The sequence below is a fragment of the Littorina saxatilis genome, linkage group LG8, assembly GCF_037325665.1.
Source record: "Littorina saxatilis isolate snail1 linkage group LG8, US_GU_Lsax_2.0, whole genome shotgun sequence".
Taxonomy (NCBI): domain Eukaryota; kingdom Metazoa; phylum Mollusca; class Gastropoda; order Littorinimorpha; family Littorinidae; genus Littorina; species Littorina saxatilis.
In genome coordinates this window covers 41076117-41096091 of record NC_090252.1, presented here as the reverse complement: position 1 = coordinate 41096091, position 19975 = coordinate 41076117, and the positions used below count along the sequence as shown (strand labels likewise).

At 41.0% G+C, this 19975-nt stretch overlaps 1 protein-coding gene and 1 long non-coding RNA gene across 2 annotated transcripts in view; both read left to right on the top strand.

The window, feature by feature from the left end:
• The window catches only part of LOC138974654 (cell death abnormality protein 1-like), a 29775-nt gene extending 21628 nt beyond the window's left edge, over nt 1-8147 (top strand). The window contains exon 8 of the mRNA XM_070347377.1: nt 7969-8147. Within this exon, the coding sequence (XP_070203478.1) occupies nt 7969-8147 (179 nt within the window). The remainder of the gene's footprint in view (nt 1-7968) is intronic.
• Nucleotides 8148-10590: 2443 nt separating this feature from the next.
• On the top strand, nt 10591-19093 carry LOC138972319 (uncharacterized). Its single transcript, XR_011457554.1, has 4 exons — nt 10591-10717; nt 11803-11937; nt 17670-17774; nt 18971-19093. It is a non-coding gene; the product is annotated as an uncharacterized lncRNA (long non-coding RNA).
• The last annotated feature ends 882 nt before the right edge of the window (nt 19094-19975 follow it).

Below are 19975 nucleotides of genomic sequence, written 5' to 3'. Positions count from 1 at the left end.
TGTAAACACAACATGGGTTTGTCGATCGAATTACCCTACCGTCTATCACTCGGCCAGCATTGTTCACTGCAAAATTCAACGATAGAAAGAGGTTTGTGTGGCAGGCATCGGGCAAGCGTAAAAAGCAGCTTGCATTAGCTCGAAAAGCCGTACAAGAAAAGTCCACGGGCGATGAAAACGCGCCCCGCGAAGTTGGCGTAGCGGAGTGTGTCGTTTTGGATGGTGGAGGTGATGCACATTTTTCTCATCGACTTCAAGTCGAACCTCGGCCAATGTTGTGCAATAGACACGACAACCAGCAAGAAATATAGGGTGTTTCTGCCTCTGCTAGAAGAACCTAAGAAGATTTAGTGGTGCCGATAACTTGCAGAACGCACATGTGCCAGCCGATGTGCCTGCTGAACCGAAACGTACATGGTTAGTTAGTTAGTTAGTTAGTTAGCTGTTGCTTTTCGGGTCCAGCGGACCATACTAGGTCAAATCAGGACCCCACAAGTTAATCATTACACATATTTAGATTAAGACAATTCTAGTGCGTACATGGTGTATCGTTCAGTGTGGTCAGCTTAAGTCGCCATTATCGGATGTGAGGCAGGACATTTAACAATTCGCGTTGGAGAATCCATGGGCTTGTCCCAAGAGTTAGCTGCTGTGACAGCTGTCAGTACAGACGGTCAGAACTTTCTTCACCTAGAGAGAGCAACCGTAACCACATGAAGAATGTTCCTTTTGACGTGAACAAACAGATTGTCCTATACTCGCATGAGATTGGCAGTGGGTACTCAAGTGTGGAAAAGCTGTGCACAGTGTTTGGCATGCCCGTGATGAACAAAAGCTCATATCAAAGAATTGATAAAAAGGTCAATGCCAGCATCTTGGCCGTAACAAATGTCACACTGGTGGAAACTGTTGAGCATGTAAATGTTGCATACAGGCAGACCTTTCCTCAAGGTAGAGCAGATATCCAGTTTGACGAAGAGGATGAAGACGCTGCCTGGTAAGAAGATGACGGTGTGCTTTGGGTAGATGTTGCCTTTGATGGCACCTGGCATAAAAGGTTTTTTCGTCACATTATGGGGTAGAAGTGGTGGTTGACGTTCTCACTGGGTTGGTGCTCGACTTCTCTGTAAACTCCACCTACTGCCACACATGTACCATGAATAAGGAGAAGTTGGAGTAGATGACCCCTGCCCAACAACTGCAGTGGGAGCAGCAACACCGGCCTGAGTGCAGCATCAACCACCAGGGATCTGCAAAGTCTATGGAGAGGGATGCAGCGTTGGAGTTATGGGGAAGGTAAGAATATGATCTGCATACCCCCACTATAGCCTATCCTTTAATTTTTGAACAGAGAGAGAGAGAGAGAGAGAGAGAGAGAGAGAGAGAGAGAGAGAGAGAGAGAGAGAGAGAGAGAGAGAGAGAGAGAGAGAGAGAGAGAGAGAGAGAGAGAGAGCACAAAGATTCAATTATGAATTAGTCACAGTCACAAAGTTCATTTATAGCCTTTTATAACAAAACAATACTAATGTGAACATTATTTTGTAACACAACACCCCCCCCCTTCCCTTATAAGCAACTCCTGAACTCATAAATTGTGTTCTGCACGTAAAGGTGCACAATGTGGTTGCCTACACAATGGGTTTTCTGAATTTTACTGTGCTGCAGGTCTGTTGAGCGTCACAACCTCAGGTACAGAACTATGCTGTCGGACGGAGATTCTACTGCGTTCAATGCTGTGGCTGCAGCTCAGCCCTACGGTCCCACACGTCCCATCACCCAGCTGGAATGTACCAACCACCTCCCCAAGAGAATGGGCACAGCTCTCCGCAAGGCATCAAAGGATGGAAGGCTTGGTGGAAGAGGGGAGGGGCGACTAGCCAAGGAAAAGTGCCAACGCTTGCAAAACTACTTCCGTAGCGCGATCCTCAACAACCTTGAAGATCAGCGAGCCATGGAGCAGGCGATCTGGGCCACTTTCTTCCATGTAACTTCAACAGACGAGGACCCTCACCACGACAGATGTCCAGGCGGGCCAGCCTCCTGGTGCTTTTTCCAAAGAGCCAGGGCAGAAGGGCGACCACCACATCCACACGCAGAGCACAACGGCACCACCTTGTCCAGGGAAGTATCACATGCTGTTCTGCCAATCTACAGAAGAATGACAAATCCCATTCTTCTCAAGCGCGTGGCCCATGGCAAGACCCAGAACAGCAACGAGTCTCTCCACAATGTCAAGTGGGGACACTGCCCCAAAGAAGTCTTTGTTGGGAAAGACCCGGTGGAAGCAGCCACCGCTGAGGCTGTTGCGAAGTTCAACGGAGGCAACTTTGCACTGGCACAGGTCATGGACCACATGAGCTGGTCGTCAACGTCAGCTGGAGCAGCAAGAAGACCAGGAGGGGGAGGTGTACGGAGCTGGACTGATGGGAAACGGGGGAGAATAAGTAACTGAACCATTTCAAGAAGTCTGTGAACAATACAGGAGCACTTATGTATCCCATGACCTGCCTCTTTGTCTCTGTTAGCTGTAGAGGGGATTATTCTGGATAATCCATCACAACCATATGGATTATCCATCACAACCGAGTCTCGATCTCACCTGTCATTGGTCATTGTCTTTGATCTCAGAGTACATTTGAATAATTTAGAGGTCATCTGCATATTTATCGTTAACTCGGGGACTACTTTTTTTCAGCAAAACGATTGAGATATGCTGCGGTATAAAAGTCGAACTGACGTTTGGCTAACGATCTACAAACATTATCATTGAAGAAATAAAAACAACAAAGAATGTACATAATCTGTTTGGGTGAATAGAGCTGAGTGAAGATTATGAGTTGTCCGACGCGGTGAGACTGAGAGAACTCAGAACTCAGAACTTTATTACATAAGGATAAAGGTTTTAGGCTTGGCCTAATCTTCCAACCTGTCCTTGGAACATGTACAGAGAATAATTGTAAACGAAAGCAAAGACTGCGCACATACACACACACACACATACACACACACACATACACACACACACACGCACACATACACACACACGCACACACAAACACACACTCGCTTACACACACACACACACACGCACACACGCACACATATGGGTGCGTCTCAGAATCTCGTCCTCTGTTTGTGACATTATCACCAAAAGTAAAATCTTCCCAGAAAACTTTGATAATACTATTTACACACTTCTCAGGGTGTACCTTTTCAGTTTAAACAAGAAAAAATATAACATTGCCTTTAGTTTGCCATATATTGAGCATTATTTGGACCATGTGTGCAAAATCACCCGTGTAACATGGAAACAATAAAAGACAACAAAACTGCATTTATAAGGCTGAACACGACTTTTATTCAGTTATTATTGTTGAATCACAAGCCATTATAGAGTTCAATATGAAATGACTACATGCAAACAACAAAATAATGTTTTTTTCAAAGTTCCATGCATTCGTCAAAATTTCAATACAAACATGAAAATTAATTAATGATATCCTGATCAGAACATGTTGATACATGGCATTCATTCAGTCTTATTGACATTTAACCTTCACAATAGCATATATACAAAGATTTGTTGCTCTAAGACAAAATGTTAGAAAGTTATCCCAAAAGAATGCAAAATGGTCACCGATGTAACATGGAAACATCCCTTTTGTAACAAAGAAACGGTTATGCTTTTTCCAACAAACTTTACTAAATCAAGCTAATTTTGCAACCAGATTCTTCTTAGGTAAAATGCCAAACACTAAAACAGGAACAGAAAGAAAAAAAAGCTGGACAAAATCAAGCAAACTTGGCCCCAAAAAAGAGAAACATTAAGGAAAAGTTCATCACCGACGTAACTCGGAAACGAACAACCAGACATGTATTATAAGGTTTGACATGAAGAATGCAAATGTTCAAAAGTCGTTCATCCAATTGTTAAGACAATAAACCAAAGGCATTGGTTGCATATAGAACAGTTGCCACTTGCAGTTAATTAATTTATTTCAAAAGAAATAATGCCCCCTGGCATTGAAGGTGGGGTCACGAATCATGGTTGCATCAGATGTAGGGACTAAGGAAATATCATCGATCCCTGGAAAGCAATAGTAGTTCCCCTCCGGTTTACTTCGAAGGAACTTTACAACCAGTTCATCAGGTCGAATCTCTTGCACCTGAAACATGCAAGTACCTGCGATTTCAACCAAAGATTGATGCAATATGTGTACTAGTTTCACTAACATGAATTTGTTTGATGTCTATCAAGATTTTGATGCATCCACATTCACTGGCTAAAAACAAAATAAAGTAATTATTTTGTTCAGACTTACCATTTCATTGAACATACAACTTTTACAATTAAAGAAAACATTGACACTTACCGTTCCTTTAAATCGATTTAATTTTCATCATAATTTTTATATTTTTAATTTTCAGAGCTTGTTTTTAATCCAAATATAACATATTTATATGTTTTTGGAATCAGGAAATGTCAAATAAGATGAACGTAAATTTGGATCGTTTTATATATAAAAAAAAAAATTATTACAATTTTCCGATTTTTAATGGCCAAAGTCATTAATTAATTTTTAAGCCACCAAGCTGAAATGCAATACCGAAGTCCGGCCTTCGTCGAAGATTGCTTTACAAAAATTTCAATCAATTTGATTGAAAAATGAGGGTGTGATAGTGCCGCCTAAACTTTTACAAAAAGCCGGATATGACGTCATCAAAAATATTTATCGAAAAAAAGAAAAAAACGTCCGGGGATATCATTCCCAGGAACTCTCATGTCAAATTTCATAAAGATCGGTCCAGTAGTTTAGTCTGAATCGCTCTACACACACACACGCACAGACAGACACACACACACACACATACACCACGACCCTCGTTTTGATTCCCCCTCTATGTTAAAACATTTAGTCAAGTTTTGACTAGGTGAAATCGAAAGAAAAACTATTATTAACAAATGTTTAGCCTAATTTTTCACTTCATAGAATATCATAGCAGCAAAAACTCACCTTTTCTCAAGAACCTTGGGTGTTGATCACTGTCGTAACAAAATCACAGACTTCGGAAACATTCTCGAAATCTTTCTTCGCTGCTGGAAGCTGAACTATTTCTCTCTGTAACTGCGCATGCGTAGTCACCCGCACCTCTAAGTCACTACGCGCAAAATAGTTCTAATCTTTCTTCAAAACTCTGAACATTATTTGCAAAACCGTTCACCATCGTAACTGAATTTTGAAGAAGCATGTCATATTGCGCAACTTTAAACTTAGTTTGCAGATGCAATTTTGAGAAAATAGTACTTAAATAACATTTAGCTTAGCGATTTTCTATGCCCTTTCATGTCAAGGTCGTGTTGAAGATGAATATGCAAATTCTAAAGTTCAAATTTAGGACTTGTTGCTGTTGCACGCGTGTGGAAACATATGTTACGACAGTGATGGCAAACTTTCAAGCGATTAATTTCGTTTAAAAAAACAATTCTGTGGACAAAATAACATTTCAACTGTCAAGTACACTTAAACCAAACACACATAACAAGAATAGCAGTCCTTGGACATTCTAAACGATTCTTGTAGTGAGGTGCAAAACTAGTTGATGGTTCATGTCACAGATCAGACCTCCATTTTTCACGCATCCAATCATTTCTTTCGCAAAACAACCTTCATAATAATCATGCAGAATACTCAGTTTTGTTTGTACTATTTCTTTATTCATTTTACTTCTCAAAAATACCAATATCATGATTTAAAATTCAGTATGTTTCAATTGTGGGCTAATTTGATTATGGCACACACAAAAGGTTCAGTTTCTGAGACGCACCCATATACACACACACATGCTCGCGCGCGCGAGCGTGCGCTCGCATACCTACACACATGCACATGCTATCATTTCATACCTAAAATGAACATACCTAGAGAAAGACAGAGAGCACGAGAGAGAGCGACAGAGACACACAGTGATTCAAGGCGCACAACTCTAGTAAAGTTGTCGTAACGAGGTTCGCTTCACGGGCAACCGCTTAGATCAACCCCAAGAACATCCTGATTGAAAAAAAATAAAACTTACACTAAAACAGTATGCTTATAGTGTTGTTCATTTGTTATCGCTTTTAGAGCATTGATTGCTAAGTATGGTTCAATAGAACACGGCTGTCTGATCAGTCGTCTGCTACAGATCTGTCGTCTGCTGCAGGATCTGTCGTTTGCTATACATGTAGTACCTTCGGCTCAAGTTGACCAGCATGGAAATTGCCATTTTCAAAGTTGGTGATACTGTTAGAATAAAAGGTGGCGAAGAAGGTCGGATCTTGGACATACAGAGACCACTAGGCTACATGCGTTGCCGCATAAAAACAACTCGACAGTGGTGCGCCATTTTCCCCCAGACCTAATGGCCTAAGACAACGACAGACATCAAGGTTAGGCTCACCTAAATCAGTAAGTGACGATTGAAGAAGTAGGTAATCCAAATTTGAACACTGAAGCACAAAGGCTCGAATAAGCACAAACTCAGCAATCATCTTCATCGCTTGTAAAATCACACACGCGGTCTTTCGAATCCTGAACTCAGGTCAAAAATGAGTTACTTCCCTTCGGGTATCATTCTCTCCCGTCACTAGCTGTGAAGCGAAGATTATCAGAATGCGGTCTTTCGCAGTTTTGACGAATGCCAGCTCGGGTAACCGACTGAAACCGGCCGGTAACTGCACAGTATCAAATGCATTCAACGGCACAATCCTGAAAACAAAAAGACAAAAGGGGACTCGTTTCGCACATGAGTATCATGACACGATTTTCGGTGGCAGAAGGTTTGATGAGCAGTAAACAGGCACTCGCAGAGTGTGTGTCAAAAAGTTCGTTTTGTTAATGAAAACGTCGGAGTAATAGGATAAAAACCTTACACACCTCGTCCTGAATATCGTGCATATTTTCCCTCGGGTTGATTTACAGGTATTACCTCGCCAGAGGCTCGGTAATACCTGAAAATCGACCCTTGGGAAAATATGCACGATATTCAGAACTCGGAGTGTGTAACCTATATATAATCTTTATTTGGCCATCTGTCTTCATCTTTTTTACAGAAACTATTCACAAACTTTCAATCACCATTTTCTCAGAATATGATGTTCAAGGATGGTAACCACGCGACGAAGGTCTTCACTTCTCATCTACTTGTGGTAGACTACCAATTTTTTCACCCCAATCATTGTTAATAAATTCGCCCCGTAGTTACAGGAGCGCTTTTAAAATATATATATATATATTTTTATGAATTAGAATAAAAGCCTGACATAGCATTTTCATGCGAAAATATAATGTCGGCCTTTTTTTGGGGGACTGGAAACTAAGGCTGATACTAATAAAAATGCTCTGTAACTACTGACAGATGCTACTTATGAGTTCATAACAATACATATGAGGTTGTCAGTTTGAGAAATTTCTAAAATATCAGGCTCGAGCAGGATAGGCCGTTTCATGTTTTTAAGTAAAAAATCAGGCGTTTTTACCCATAAAAAGATCCTTAGTCAAAACGTTTGCACAAATAAGTTTTTTTATGTGTTTTTGCATGATAATACATAACAAATATTGCAAGGAAAAGTGTAAACATCCAGTAGAAATTGTTCGTGCCACCTCTCCCCTTATAAGCTGTTATGATTTGTGTCGCTTCTAGCGTTGCAACCTTGCATGTATAATCATTCTGTTTTCTGATTGGGGTAATAAGGGAATGGATTGTTGGATTTACTCCTTCAAATATGACTGCTAAAAGGAAGCAACATTCCAGCAAAATTGTTTCAAACAGCGAACGCAATGAATTTTGGATGTTTGTCTGCAAAGGGCCAACTCTATATGCGTAGCGGAATTTTTGCCACGGAGATCTCACGACAATACAGCTGGGCATACGAATAACGCCAAGGTAGCTAACTACCAGTTTATTTGTAGTAACTAATGGGTGTTTCAGTGATCCAGGCAGGGCAGGGGTGCTCAGCAGATGGCTACGCGATCCTCTGCGTGTCGGGGGCAAATTGCACAACCAACCTGTGCACATGTGGCACGGCCTACACTCAAAATGCCGACAGTGGTCTATGTGGTACGTATTACAAAGGACTGTCCTTAGCGTCTCAGCAACCAAACTCATAAGGAAGGCTGGTGAGGAACGACTTAGAACTTCAGGTGCGTTCTTAAAGGCACACTGCCTTTCTTAAACACAGTTTCACCATCTCAGATCTGGTCGGCGCCTGGTTTGAGTAGCTTTTTAAGAAATTAATTTATTAACAAAAGTCCAACTCACCTGAGCAAGCAGTCAAGGTGTTGAATTGTGACATGTTTCCAAGTGAAGGAATGGTCTTATCCGATATAAAGGCCTGGTCGGATGAAACATGGTTTAATACGAAGCACGGAGCAAGAACCTTCTGTTGTGCTGCACCATGCACCACTCTGGAGCTCTCTTCCCTTCTCTGTCAGACACTGCACCTCTCTCAGCTCTTTCAAACAACAGTTGAACACGTTTTTTTTCACACAATATTACACCAACCCGGCCTAATGTCTTTTCCATTCCATTTCTACACTCCCTTAAAGTTGGTATAGATGGTGTGAACAGTACATGTGGTGATTTGTGTCCGTATGATTAATTGTTTTATGTAGGTTGTACATTTAATTGTTCTATTTTGCATATGTTCTTTTGTAAAGGGCCTATAGCCATAGGTTAGGCACTTACACATGTCCAGTTATTATTTTTATTAGTAGTATTGTTATTATATTAATAGAAGGGGTGTGTCTCTAAAAATACGTCTTCATTTGCAGAGCATCTTGCGAGTCATCTTCAATCCATCCATGTCGTAATAGCTCTTTTCTTCCTTTTTTGGATAACTTTCCCACTTAAGAGCTTGTATGAGAATCGTTTGTAATCGTTTGTAACCCAAAGATAGGGTTAATAATCCGCATACTTCCGAAAACAGTTCATGGATATGTAACATGGTCACGTCACAATACAAGTCATTTTTTGTAGGGTTAAGAGGCGTGGGTCTTTAGCAAGGGAATTATCTGTTTCATGCATGGTCGTCATTTTGCATATGGTAAGACACATGTCAAACAGCAACAGGGGACGGGTGGGGGTGGAGCGCATGCCAGAACTCAACAGTGGTAAGAGGGAGGACGCGCACGCTCCCGTACTTACGCAATAAAGCAAAACAGTAGCAAATCAGCCAGTTGTGATTATACAAAGGACTATGAGTAAACATATGCCTGCCTGACTGACTGACTGCTTGAAACGATGACTGAAGCAAAGATTATTCGGGAATTAACTATTGGCTGGCTGAATGACCGATTCAAGGATCCATGGACTGACCACACTTTTCATTGTTTTCAGAGCTAAATGACCCCACAGCTTTGCACGGAGGGTCCTGCTCAGACACAACACCGTGTGTGGTTAATTCCAACCTTCAGTGCGTGAACTTCATCTGTGTGTGTAATGCTGATTTTAAGCTTAACATACACACTGGGGCATGCGGTGAGTCTATTATTGCTTGATTTTCAGTGAAAATGATGATTGCTACTATTCATCTCTAGTCTTTCGAGAAACAGTTTTCATTGGTTTGTTTGATTTTCAGAAATCACAAAACTTCTGTCATTGTCTTTTGATATTCTTTTAGGGATGCTTTACTAAATTGTCAGTGGATATTGCACTTTGGTCATAGTCTGTCGACAATTTTGTTTTGAATGCTGTGTTTTCAATAGAAATCACAACCACAACGCTTCTACGATAGTCCTTCAATAATTTTTTTTCGAATATGCTTAACTGGCTTTTCAGAGGCTATTACAGAAAAAACGGTTGGCCATAGTTGCGCCTCCAGTGACACAGATTCGTGTGACGACACAATGACGTGTGCGGCTGACGCCGGGTCCGAGACGTGTGTATGCAACGCAGGAACAACGGGAAGCCTAGGGAATTCTTGCGGTACGTTTAAGCCAAGTTACACAATCAAAAGTTGACAGACATCCCGAAAGGCATGATGTCAATAGTTACAGTTGTGTCTCTTTGATGCTGTGGTTTCTTGAACAAGTATACACATTTAGTAGAAGCGCAATGCCAAGGCACTGCGTACCCCCAGCGAAGGACTTATATTTGGTGGTGTATATAATGTGCAGTACATCCTCTTGAAGTAGATCTATGTGTTTTGTAAGCAGGATTAGTAACATTTTGGGTTGTGCATTGAGGAAACGAACGTGTGCTTACAGCTGATACGTACCTCTTGACTATGAGAACACAATTACCTGAGGACTCTGTGACTTAATGTGAGTGAGACAATAGACATGCTTTGGATATACTTGGTCTGGGTTAATGTGGTCATCAAACTGTAAGTACACACGCATGTTTCAGGTTCTGTAGTATGTTGTCTGTATAAGGAGAAGGCCTCATATGAACACAGAACCCAGGAATGAAGGGTATATTTAGTACTAAAATAGGCAGGAACAAGGGGAAGTAATGTCCAGCAAATAGCAGGGCTGAAAGAGTAAAAGAATAAATGTCTATGATTCTATATTATATGTGTGATTGTACAATCTGACAGTGAATGTGACATCGACCAAAGTAGGCGCTGCGTGTACCGATGGTTCAGGTGGAGAGTGTGGAGCACACGCTACGTGCTCGGCGAACAACGGATTCTGCGAGTGCGATGAACATTACTACGGAGTCACCGGGGGAGAATGTTGTAAGTTCATTGAACACACGCACGCACGCACGCACGCACGCACACACGCACGCACACACGCATGCATACTCTTTCGCTCACTCTCACCAAGTAATGCACACACACACACACACACACACACACACACACACACACACACACACACACACACACACACAAACACACACACCCACACACTCACACTCACACACACATTCTCTCATCAAGTAACACACACACACAGACAATCAATCAATCAATCAATATGAGGCTTATATCGCGCGTATTCCGTGGGTACAGTTCTAAGCGCAGGGATTTATTTCTTTTATTTTATTTTATTTTTATTGTATGCAATTTATATCGAGCACATATTCAAGGCGCAGGGATTTATTTATGCCGTGTGAGATGGAATTGTTTTACACAATACATCACGCATTCACATTGGCCAGCAGATCGCAGCCATTTCGGCGCATATCCTACTTTTCACGGCCTATTATTCCAAGTCACACGGACATTTTTATCTATGCCAGGAAAGACCCTTTTGTCAATCGTGGGATCTTTAACGTGCACACCCCAATGTAGTGTACACGAAGGGACCTCGGTTTTTCGTCTCATCCGAAAGACTAGCACTTGAACCCACCACCTAGGTTAGGAAAGGGGGAAGAAAATTGCTAACGCCCTGACCCAGGGTCGAACTCGCAATATCTCGCTTCCGAGCGCAAGTACGTTACCACTCGGCCACCCAGTCCTTGCACCCAGACACACACACACACGTAATGAACCCACAGCATCCGACTAGAAATGACACTATATCTATATTTATAGGTACAAACCGTCCTGTGTCAACAATTCCACTCACCTTCTGAGATCAGGCCGGGCTTTCCCATGGAATAGGACCATCCCTCCCCTTGCACACCACACATCTAACACTCAACAACCCCCTACAATCTAACAGTATTCAGCAAGCAGTCAGGATGTTCAATTTGGCTATGTGTCCAAATTGAGGGATGATCTTATTTTGTGTATAAGCCTGATCAGCTCTGAGATGGTGAGCCGAATCGTTTACATGGCAAAGCATTTAACCGAAAACCAATTTGTTTCAACAGATCCAGGGGTAGGGAGGCCTGGCGGCGCCTGCAAAGGTACAGTCTGCGATGATCCACACGCTGAATGCCCTTCGTCAACGTCACCAAAGTCATGCGTGTGTGCAAATTATTATTTGGCATCTGCGGGTGTCTGCGGTAAGTTATTGATCTACATGAAGTATACCAATTCTCTACAGTTGTCAGACATTCAGTCAAACTGTCTGCTCAGGTCTCATAAACAGCAACTGTACAATAACAATATAAATAAATACATAAATAACATTTGTAAAAAATACTAAATGAAAAAATGTTGACACCAAGGAAAGCAAATACTCATACGACTGCCCTATGCCATACCTAATGATAATCAGAAACACATCATCTGCTGCTCTGGGCTCATAGGCATTGAGGAAAATGACAATTTTATACTTTTTGCCTGAACTTAGCTTTAATTTGCCTTGAAATGTGACCATGCGAGGATCGATCAGATTTAGTCAAACTTTCGGCATCAAATAACAGATTAACAACAACAAAACAGTCATCGCCAAAACTATATTAAGGTAGTCTCGACTAACCACATCCAGCCGGGCGAGTGACTTCAAGAAAGTCACTAGTCTGACAGAAATTTCGCTGGCCCGGTAAATAACATAGTTGATCTGCAGTGTTTATATGGCTTTAAAATCAAATATTACAACGAAAAGGGTCGCATTTGACCAGAATTGTCATTGGCCAGTCGGGCGAGTTGCTAGGCGGTTTCTACTAGCCCGGCAGATTTTTTATACTCGCCCCTTGCGACCGGGCAGACGATTTGGCCATGCCTGCCTGTACAAACTGGTACGTGATTCTTTTTGTTTTTGGATATTGCACACTATAGTCGTCTCTACCTCATGCGTGCTAGATCGAAATTTACCACAGATCTGTTTGCATGTGAAGATTATGTAATTCTTTCAAGAAGCCCCACTACTAGCTGGCTGCGGGTACAAATTTCATGATTTTGTTATTCTGGCATTTATCATTATTTCACAATCAAATTTGGCATGTTCATGTAGAAATGGCTGAATTTTAAAGATGGTAGGTTGCCTCCAAACAGCACACAGAAGTCACAAAGTCACTCCCAGATATTTTCATAACCAATTACTCTAAATCTTTCATTTTACATCTGAACATCAATAACTGACCATACTGCAGCGTGAAGCAGAACTAAAGCTGTACTTTACAAACGTTTTGTCATGTGGGCCTACCAAAATACCCGAAATAGAGCTACATATAAATATCTTGCAACAATGTAAAATATATATTTCTACTTGTGCTTTATGCTATAGCTATGGGCATGCTGAGTAAGTATGCACAATTTCAGGCAGATACAATGAACAGTTTTGAAAATATCAAGGAGTAACTGATTTGAAACGTCGATTTTCGGCAACTTTTTAAACCCTAAATCTCAGCAAACCCTCTCTGTTGAAATAGTATCCCCCAGCCTGGTAATGGAAATCCTCTGCCTCAGTATGCTGCTCATCTAGTCTCAGCCTGGTTTCTCTCCTGGCAATTCTGGCTTCATGTGAGGTCTCCTGAGCTTCTCTTTGAGCATTTTGAATTCTTGAGGATGAGACTTTCAAAACACTGTACATCAATTTCAATTTCTTTTCCGTAGTTGTGGGCGTGGCCCTCAAAATTGGGGCTGTGTTTTCATTCTCAGCAACAGGTATCGAGCGAAGATTCGACTCACAACTTGTAGGCCTATGATGTTCGACAGCTTCGTCGGTGATTTTCGCCTTCTTCGCAGCTTTGGTGTGTTGATTCCCACAGAATGTTCCCTTTTTTGGTGTCTTGTGTCTACACCTCTTACCAGAAGGCATGATTCTTGCTAATCACAACTAAAACTTTCAAAATTTGCCAACAAACGCGCTCAAAAAAGGTTCAGCAATCACAACAGGAAGTGAGTAAACATGGCGGTGGTGATTATTACCGCAAACTACTGTAAACATAACCATACGACCGTAACACAAGCGAGATCAAGTAATCCACTAAAGTACGAAATTTGACACGGCAGAATCTTCAAAACATGCCTGTTTGAGTGCAAATATCTCGACAAGTATTCCAAATATCAAAAAACTAATATATGCACGATAAAATTCAGCCATTTCTACATACATATGGGCTATTCATAACCTTGAACGAAAATAAACGATTTTTGTCAAAAATCCAGCCAGTAGCGGGGCCTTAGATCATGCATTTCGTTCTTGACTGTGTAGTTCAGAAATAACGCTGCCAAAGTGATGTCCACATATGACTATCCCTATCCTCTCTGGGAATTCCTAGTTATTGTCAGGTATAGTAACACAACATGCAATTGCGCACCGCCGTTTTTCTTGCGGACAAAACTTCTCTGATCCTCATGTTAGTTTTATGTGTGACAGTAAGACACTACATGACACCATAACAAAAGTAAAGCCTTTTAAAATGGCGTTGGGCTGCTTTCTCAATTTCAAATGGTTCTGACATTTTTCCTTTGAAACACTGATCAGTACTGCTACGAAACGGCCAAAGGGAAATAACTACCTTTTGTTTCTGTAAACGAGCAGACGTATTTAGTGATTTGTGATCTCAAATTAGATCTGCAATTGTACGCGGTGGCGAAACGTTGATGGAGTGATATAACTAGCCGTTTTGTAAGGAAATACGAACTCTTAGACATTTGTTATAACACGTTTACAGCAGATCCAACATTCTGTTCATCGATATTTGTTTGGTTAGCAATGTCGGACAGTCACACTCTAAAAGAGACAGTGCGTTCTTTCATAAAACAGGTCAGTATTGTCACACATCTAGAAGAGACATGACGTTATTGCAATCATTTGCAATCATTTGTGCAAAATGTGAATGCTACTGTTCTTATTGTTTTTGTGATTCACTTCAAGTTCTGTGTATACCTCAGAATATCAAGGTTAGTTTTGTCAGAACGGGGCATACGTACATGCTGCTATGGTAACAGACTCAGAGTGATACATGCATATTGTTTCAGGTGTCAGTACAGTGCAGACATTCCTGCAAAGAGAAAACTGAAGTCAAAGTCTTGAAACACTTGGATGAGAAGATAGACAGCCTCACAGCAAATCCTAGGTTCAGTGCAGTTTGCCTGGAAATATACTGCCTTAAAACTGCATATGTGACCCTCCACCACGAAATGAGTCGCATGTCACCTCACGCGGTTCTGCGCTAGGCATAATATAAGTCCGGGGGGTGTCTAGTAACAGTGTGAGTGTCACCATAGTCGCAGGCTTATAACTCGAAAAGTTTTCGCTCTTTTCTAAAACGGTTTTCACCACTGGATAGAGAATAAAAAACTCTGTAAGAACATGTAAAAATATGAAAATCATGAAAAGGTGACATGCGACTCATTCCGTGGTGGAGGGTCACATATTATGCGTGCAAACACGAATACGGGCGACTCAACGTGAGTAACTCTAACACAACATGTTAAAGATCCCACGATTGACAAAAAGGTTTTTCCTGGAAAAATTGTTTAGACATAGATAAAAATGTCCACCAAATACCCGTGTGACTTGGAATAATAGGCCGTGAAAGGTGAATGCTCGCCTTAATAGGCTTGAGGTTTGCTGACCGATGTGAATGCGTGATATAGTGTGTAAAAAATTCCATATCACACGGCATAAATAAATCCCTGCGCTTTGAATCCGTGGTTGAGATATGTGCGCGATATAAATTGCATAAAATTAAAATAAAATAAACAACACAAACAGAAGATGTCCATTATGCTAGCATAACTTTATCTAAAACTGACGACAGAAAATCGTATGATTTCAGATTTAATTTGAGATCACAAATTACGTCTGCTCGTTTACAAAAACAACAAAAACAGGATTATTAGAATATGAGAGCAGCCAACCGCCATTTCGAAACTAGTTTTATTGTTTTGTGGTGTCATGTAGTGTCTTACTGTCACAAATAAAAACAAGTCGCGTAAGGCGAAAATACAACATTTAGTCAAGCTGTCGAACTCACAGAATGAAACTGAACGCAATGCAATTTTTCAGCAAGACCGTATACTCGTAGCATCGTCAGTCCACCGCTCGTGGCAAAGGCAGTGAAATTGACAAGAAGAGCGGGGTAGTAGTTGCGCTGAGAAGGATAGCACGCTTTTCTGTACCTCTCTTCGTTTTAACTTTCTGAGCGTGTTTTTAATCCAAACATATCATATCTATATGTTTTTGGAATCAGGAACCGACAAGGAATAAGATAAAAGTGTTTTTAAAATGATTTCGAAAATTTAATTTTTAACATAATTTTTATTATTTAAATTTTCAGAGCTTGTTTTTAATCCGAATATAACATATTTATATGTTTTTGGAATCAAAACATGATGAAGAATAAGATAAACGTAATTTTGGGTCGTTTTATAAAAAAACTTTTTTATTTTTTTATACAATTTTCAGAATGTTAATGACCAAACTCATTAATTAATTTTTAAGCCACCAAGCTGAAATGCAATACCGAAGTCCGGCCTTCGTCGAAGATTGCTTTAATCAATTTGATTAAAAAATGAGGATGTGACAGTGCCGCCTCAACTTTTACAAAAAGCCGGATATGACGTCATCAAAGGTATTTATCGAAAAAAATGAAAAAAAATCGTCCGGGGATATCATTCCCAGGAACTCTCATGTAAAATGTCATAAAGATCGGTCCAGTAGTTTGGTCTGAATCGCTCTACACACACACACACACACGCACAGACAGACACACACACACACACACACACACACACACACACACACACACACACACACACACACACACACACACACACACATATATATATATACACCACGACCCTCGTCTCGATTCCCCCTCTATGTTAAAACATTTAGTCAAAACTTGACTAAATGTAACAACACCATGATTAGTGCAGTTATGTCCGCAAGAAGGTTTTGCGCAATGTTACTTACTGTCCACATGTTTTGTTGTGTTACTGAAGTATTACTAAGAGTTCCCTGAGAAGATATAGATGGTCTTGTGTGAACATCACTGTGGAAGAATGTATTCTTAACTGCACAGTCTGAGGATGAAACCGTGATTTAAGATGGGAAAATAAACAACAAAAGAAACCCGAAAGAATAGTATAATGATCGCATGCTAAAAGATCTGTGGAAGCACAGCAACTGATCAGTGAAAAAACAACATGACTTCGATCTAGCATGCAGGAGGTAGCGACTACGAACTAGGGAGTCAATATCACACCAAAGACAATCACACACCATTTCTCATTGCTGATTATTGGATTGGATTGGATTGAATAAGATTTACAGTCCAGTGAGGTTACCCTCATGGAAATTCGGGCTGATTTCTCCCCGGGGAAAGCGAGCTGCCATACATTCGGCGCTACCCATATTTTTTTTTATGCCGGCTCTGTTGCAGACAGTCCCTTGTGGTCTAGCCTCGCCAACATGTTGACGACGATTTTGAAACGTTTCGTTCTTCTCTTTTTTAAACACACCCTCTCTCTCTCTCTCTCTCTCTCTCTCTCTCTCTCTCTCTCTCTCTCTCTCTCCTCTCTCTCTCTCTCTCTCTCTCTCTCTCTCTCTCTCTCTCTCTCTCTCTCTCTCTCTCTCTCTCTCTCTCTCTCTCTCTCTCTCTCTCTCTCTCTCTCTCTCTCTCTCTCTCTCTCTTCTCTCTCTCTCTCTCTCTCTCTCTCTCTCTCTCTCTCTCTCTCTCTCTCTCTCTCTCTGTCTGTACTATACTACGAGTCCAAGCTATCAGACACATATTATACTGTCTCTTCCCTTAGGATTTGTGAATTCACACATTTGAGAGCTGTGGTCTTTCTTAATTTATTTCCATTCAGCAGTTTGCTTGTTTCTATGTTACATAAGTGAAAACGGAGTACAAAGATATCGACGAGTCCTGTTTCGTAAGCAATGACACGTGTGTCCACGCAACTCTGCTCCTGGCCTGCGACCCCGTGGCTGCTGTGTGCTGTGAGTCGTTAACATTCAAGTAGTTATGCTTGCAATGATGTTTGTTCTGATTAAGGACATTCTTTCCAAACTCCTTTCATAAATACCAGCTCGTACAGTATATGTTATTTGTAATTTTGACCTAAATGTGACATTTTACACAGATCGAGACAGTTAGTGTCATAGTCTTTTAAGAGAACAATGACTCTCGAGATATGTGTAAATCAGAGGCGGATCACATCATACATCATTTTTGAAGAGGGGGGGGGGGGTGGTTACAAATTATTTTAGGGACAGATCGATGACGCGAAGCGCTATAGTTCAGGGAGCGAAGCGCCCGAACCTCGTAGGGGGTCCTACACCCAAAATGCTGACAGTGGTCCGGAAACATTTGCTGCCCACCATGTGTCAAGGTCAACTTGCTCACGATGACTTTAGTGTTGAAATTCTCATTACATCCACATTTATTCAACAAAGTGCATGCAATGTTGGCATGAGGCGCTATCGTTATTGTTCTTGAAGATTGCGAACAAAAATGTTTTTTTCAGTCCGCAAAAAACTACAATTTTAAATCTGTTTCTGACATGTCGCATAACAGCATAACTAATGTCTCCAACGACTTAATACATTGTATATGTATGGGATGACATTAGTAAGCACAAGGTTTGGACTATTTGAAGGCAATACGTTAAGGAGTTACTGAAATGTACCGTGTATTTTTTGTAACGTTACTTGCTTAAAGTGATTAAAAACCGCCTTTTATGGATTCTCAAAGAAATTACACCTACACTGTTTGGCTTTCAATAGCGTCGTTTTTACCACAAGACAGGCACACATAACTGACTGCTTTGGATACCCATTTGATTGTTCGTTCCAATGACATGCAACAGTTATTTACTTTAAGCTGTTATGATTTGTGTCGCTTCTAGCGTGGCAATCTTGCATGTATAATCATTATGTTTTTTGATTGTGGTAATACGGGAATGGATTGATGGATTTACTCCTTCAAATATGACTGCTAAAAGGAAGCAACATTCCAGCAAAATTGTTTCAAACGGCGAGAGCAATGAATTTTGGATTTGTGTCTGCAAAGGGCCAACTCTATATGCGTAGCGGAATTTTTGCCACGGAGATCTCACGACAATACACCTGGGCATACGAATGACGCAAAGGTAGCTAACTACCAGTTTAGTTGTAGTAACTACTGGGTGTTTCAGTGATCCAGGCAGGGCAGGGGTGCTCAGCAGATGGCTACGCAAACCTTTGCGTGTCGGGGGCAAATTGCACAACCAACCTGTGCACATGTGGCACGGCCTACACCCAAAATGCCGACAGTGGTCTATGTGGTACGTATTACAAAGGACTGTCCTTAGCGTCTCAGCACCCAAACTCATAAGGAAGTCTGGTGAGGAACGACTTAGATCTTCAGGTGCGTTCTTAAAGGCACACTGCCTTTGTCAAACACAGTTCAACTCGCCATCTCAGATCTGGTCGGCGCCTGGTTTGAGTAGCTTTTTAAAACATTAATTCATTAACAAAAGTCCAACTCACCTAAGCAAGCAGTCAAGGTGTTGAATTGTGACATGTTTCCAAGTGAAGGAATGGTCTTATCCGATATAAAGGCCTGGTCGGATGAAACGTGGTTTAATACGAAGCACGGAACAAAAACCTTCTGTTGTGCTGCACCATGCACCACTCTGGAGCTCTCTTCCCTTCTCTGTCAGACACTGCACCTCTCTCAGCTCTTTCAAACAACAGTTTAACACTTTCTTTTTCACACGATATTACACCAACCCGGCCTAATGTCTTTTCCATTCCATTTCTGCACGTACTCCTCTCCCTTAAAGTTGGTATGATTGGTGTGAACAGTACATGTGGTGATTTATGTCCGTATTGTTTTATGTAATGTAGGTTGTACATTTAGTTGTTCTATTTTGCATATGTTCTTTTGTAAAAGGCCTATCTAGAGCCATAGGTTAGGCACTTACAAATGTCCAGTTATTATTATTAGTAGTAGTATTGTTATTATATTAATATAAGGGGTGTGTCTCTAAAAATACGTCTTCATTTGCAGAGCATCTTCCGAGTCATCTTCAATCCATCCATGTCGTGATAGCTTCTTTCTTCCTTTTTGGTTAACTTTCCCACTTAAGAGCATGTATGAGAATCGTTTGTAACCCAAAGATAGGGTTAATAATCCGCTTACTTCCGAAAACATGGAT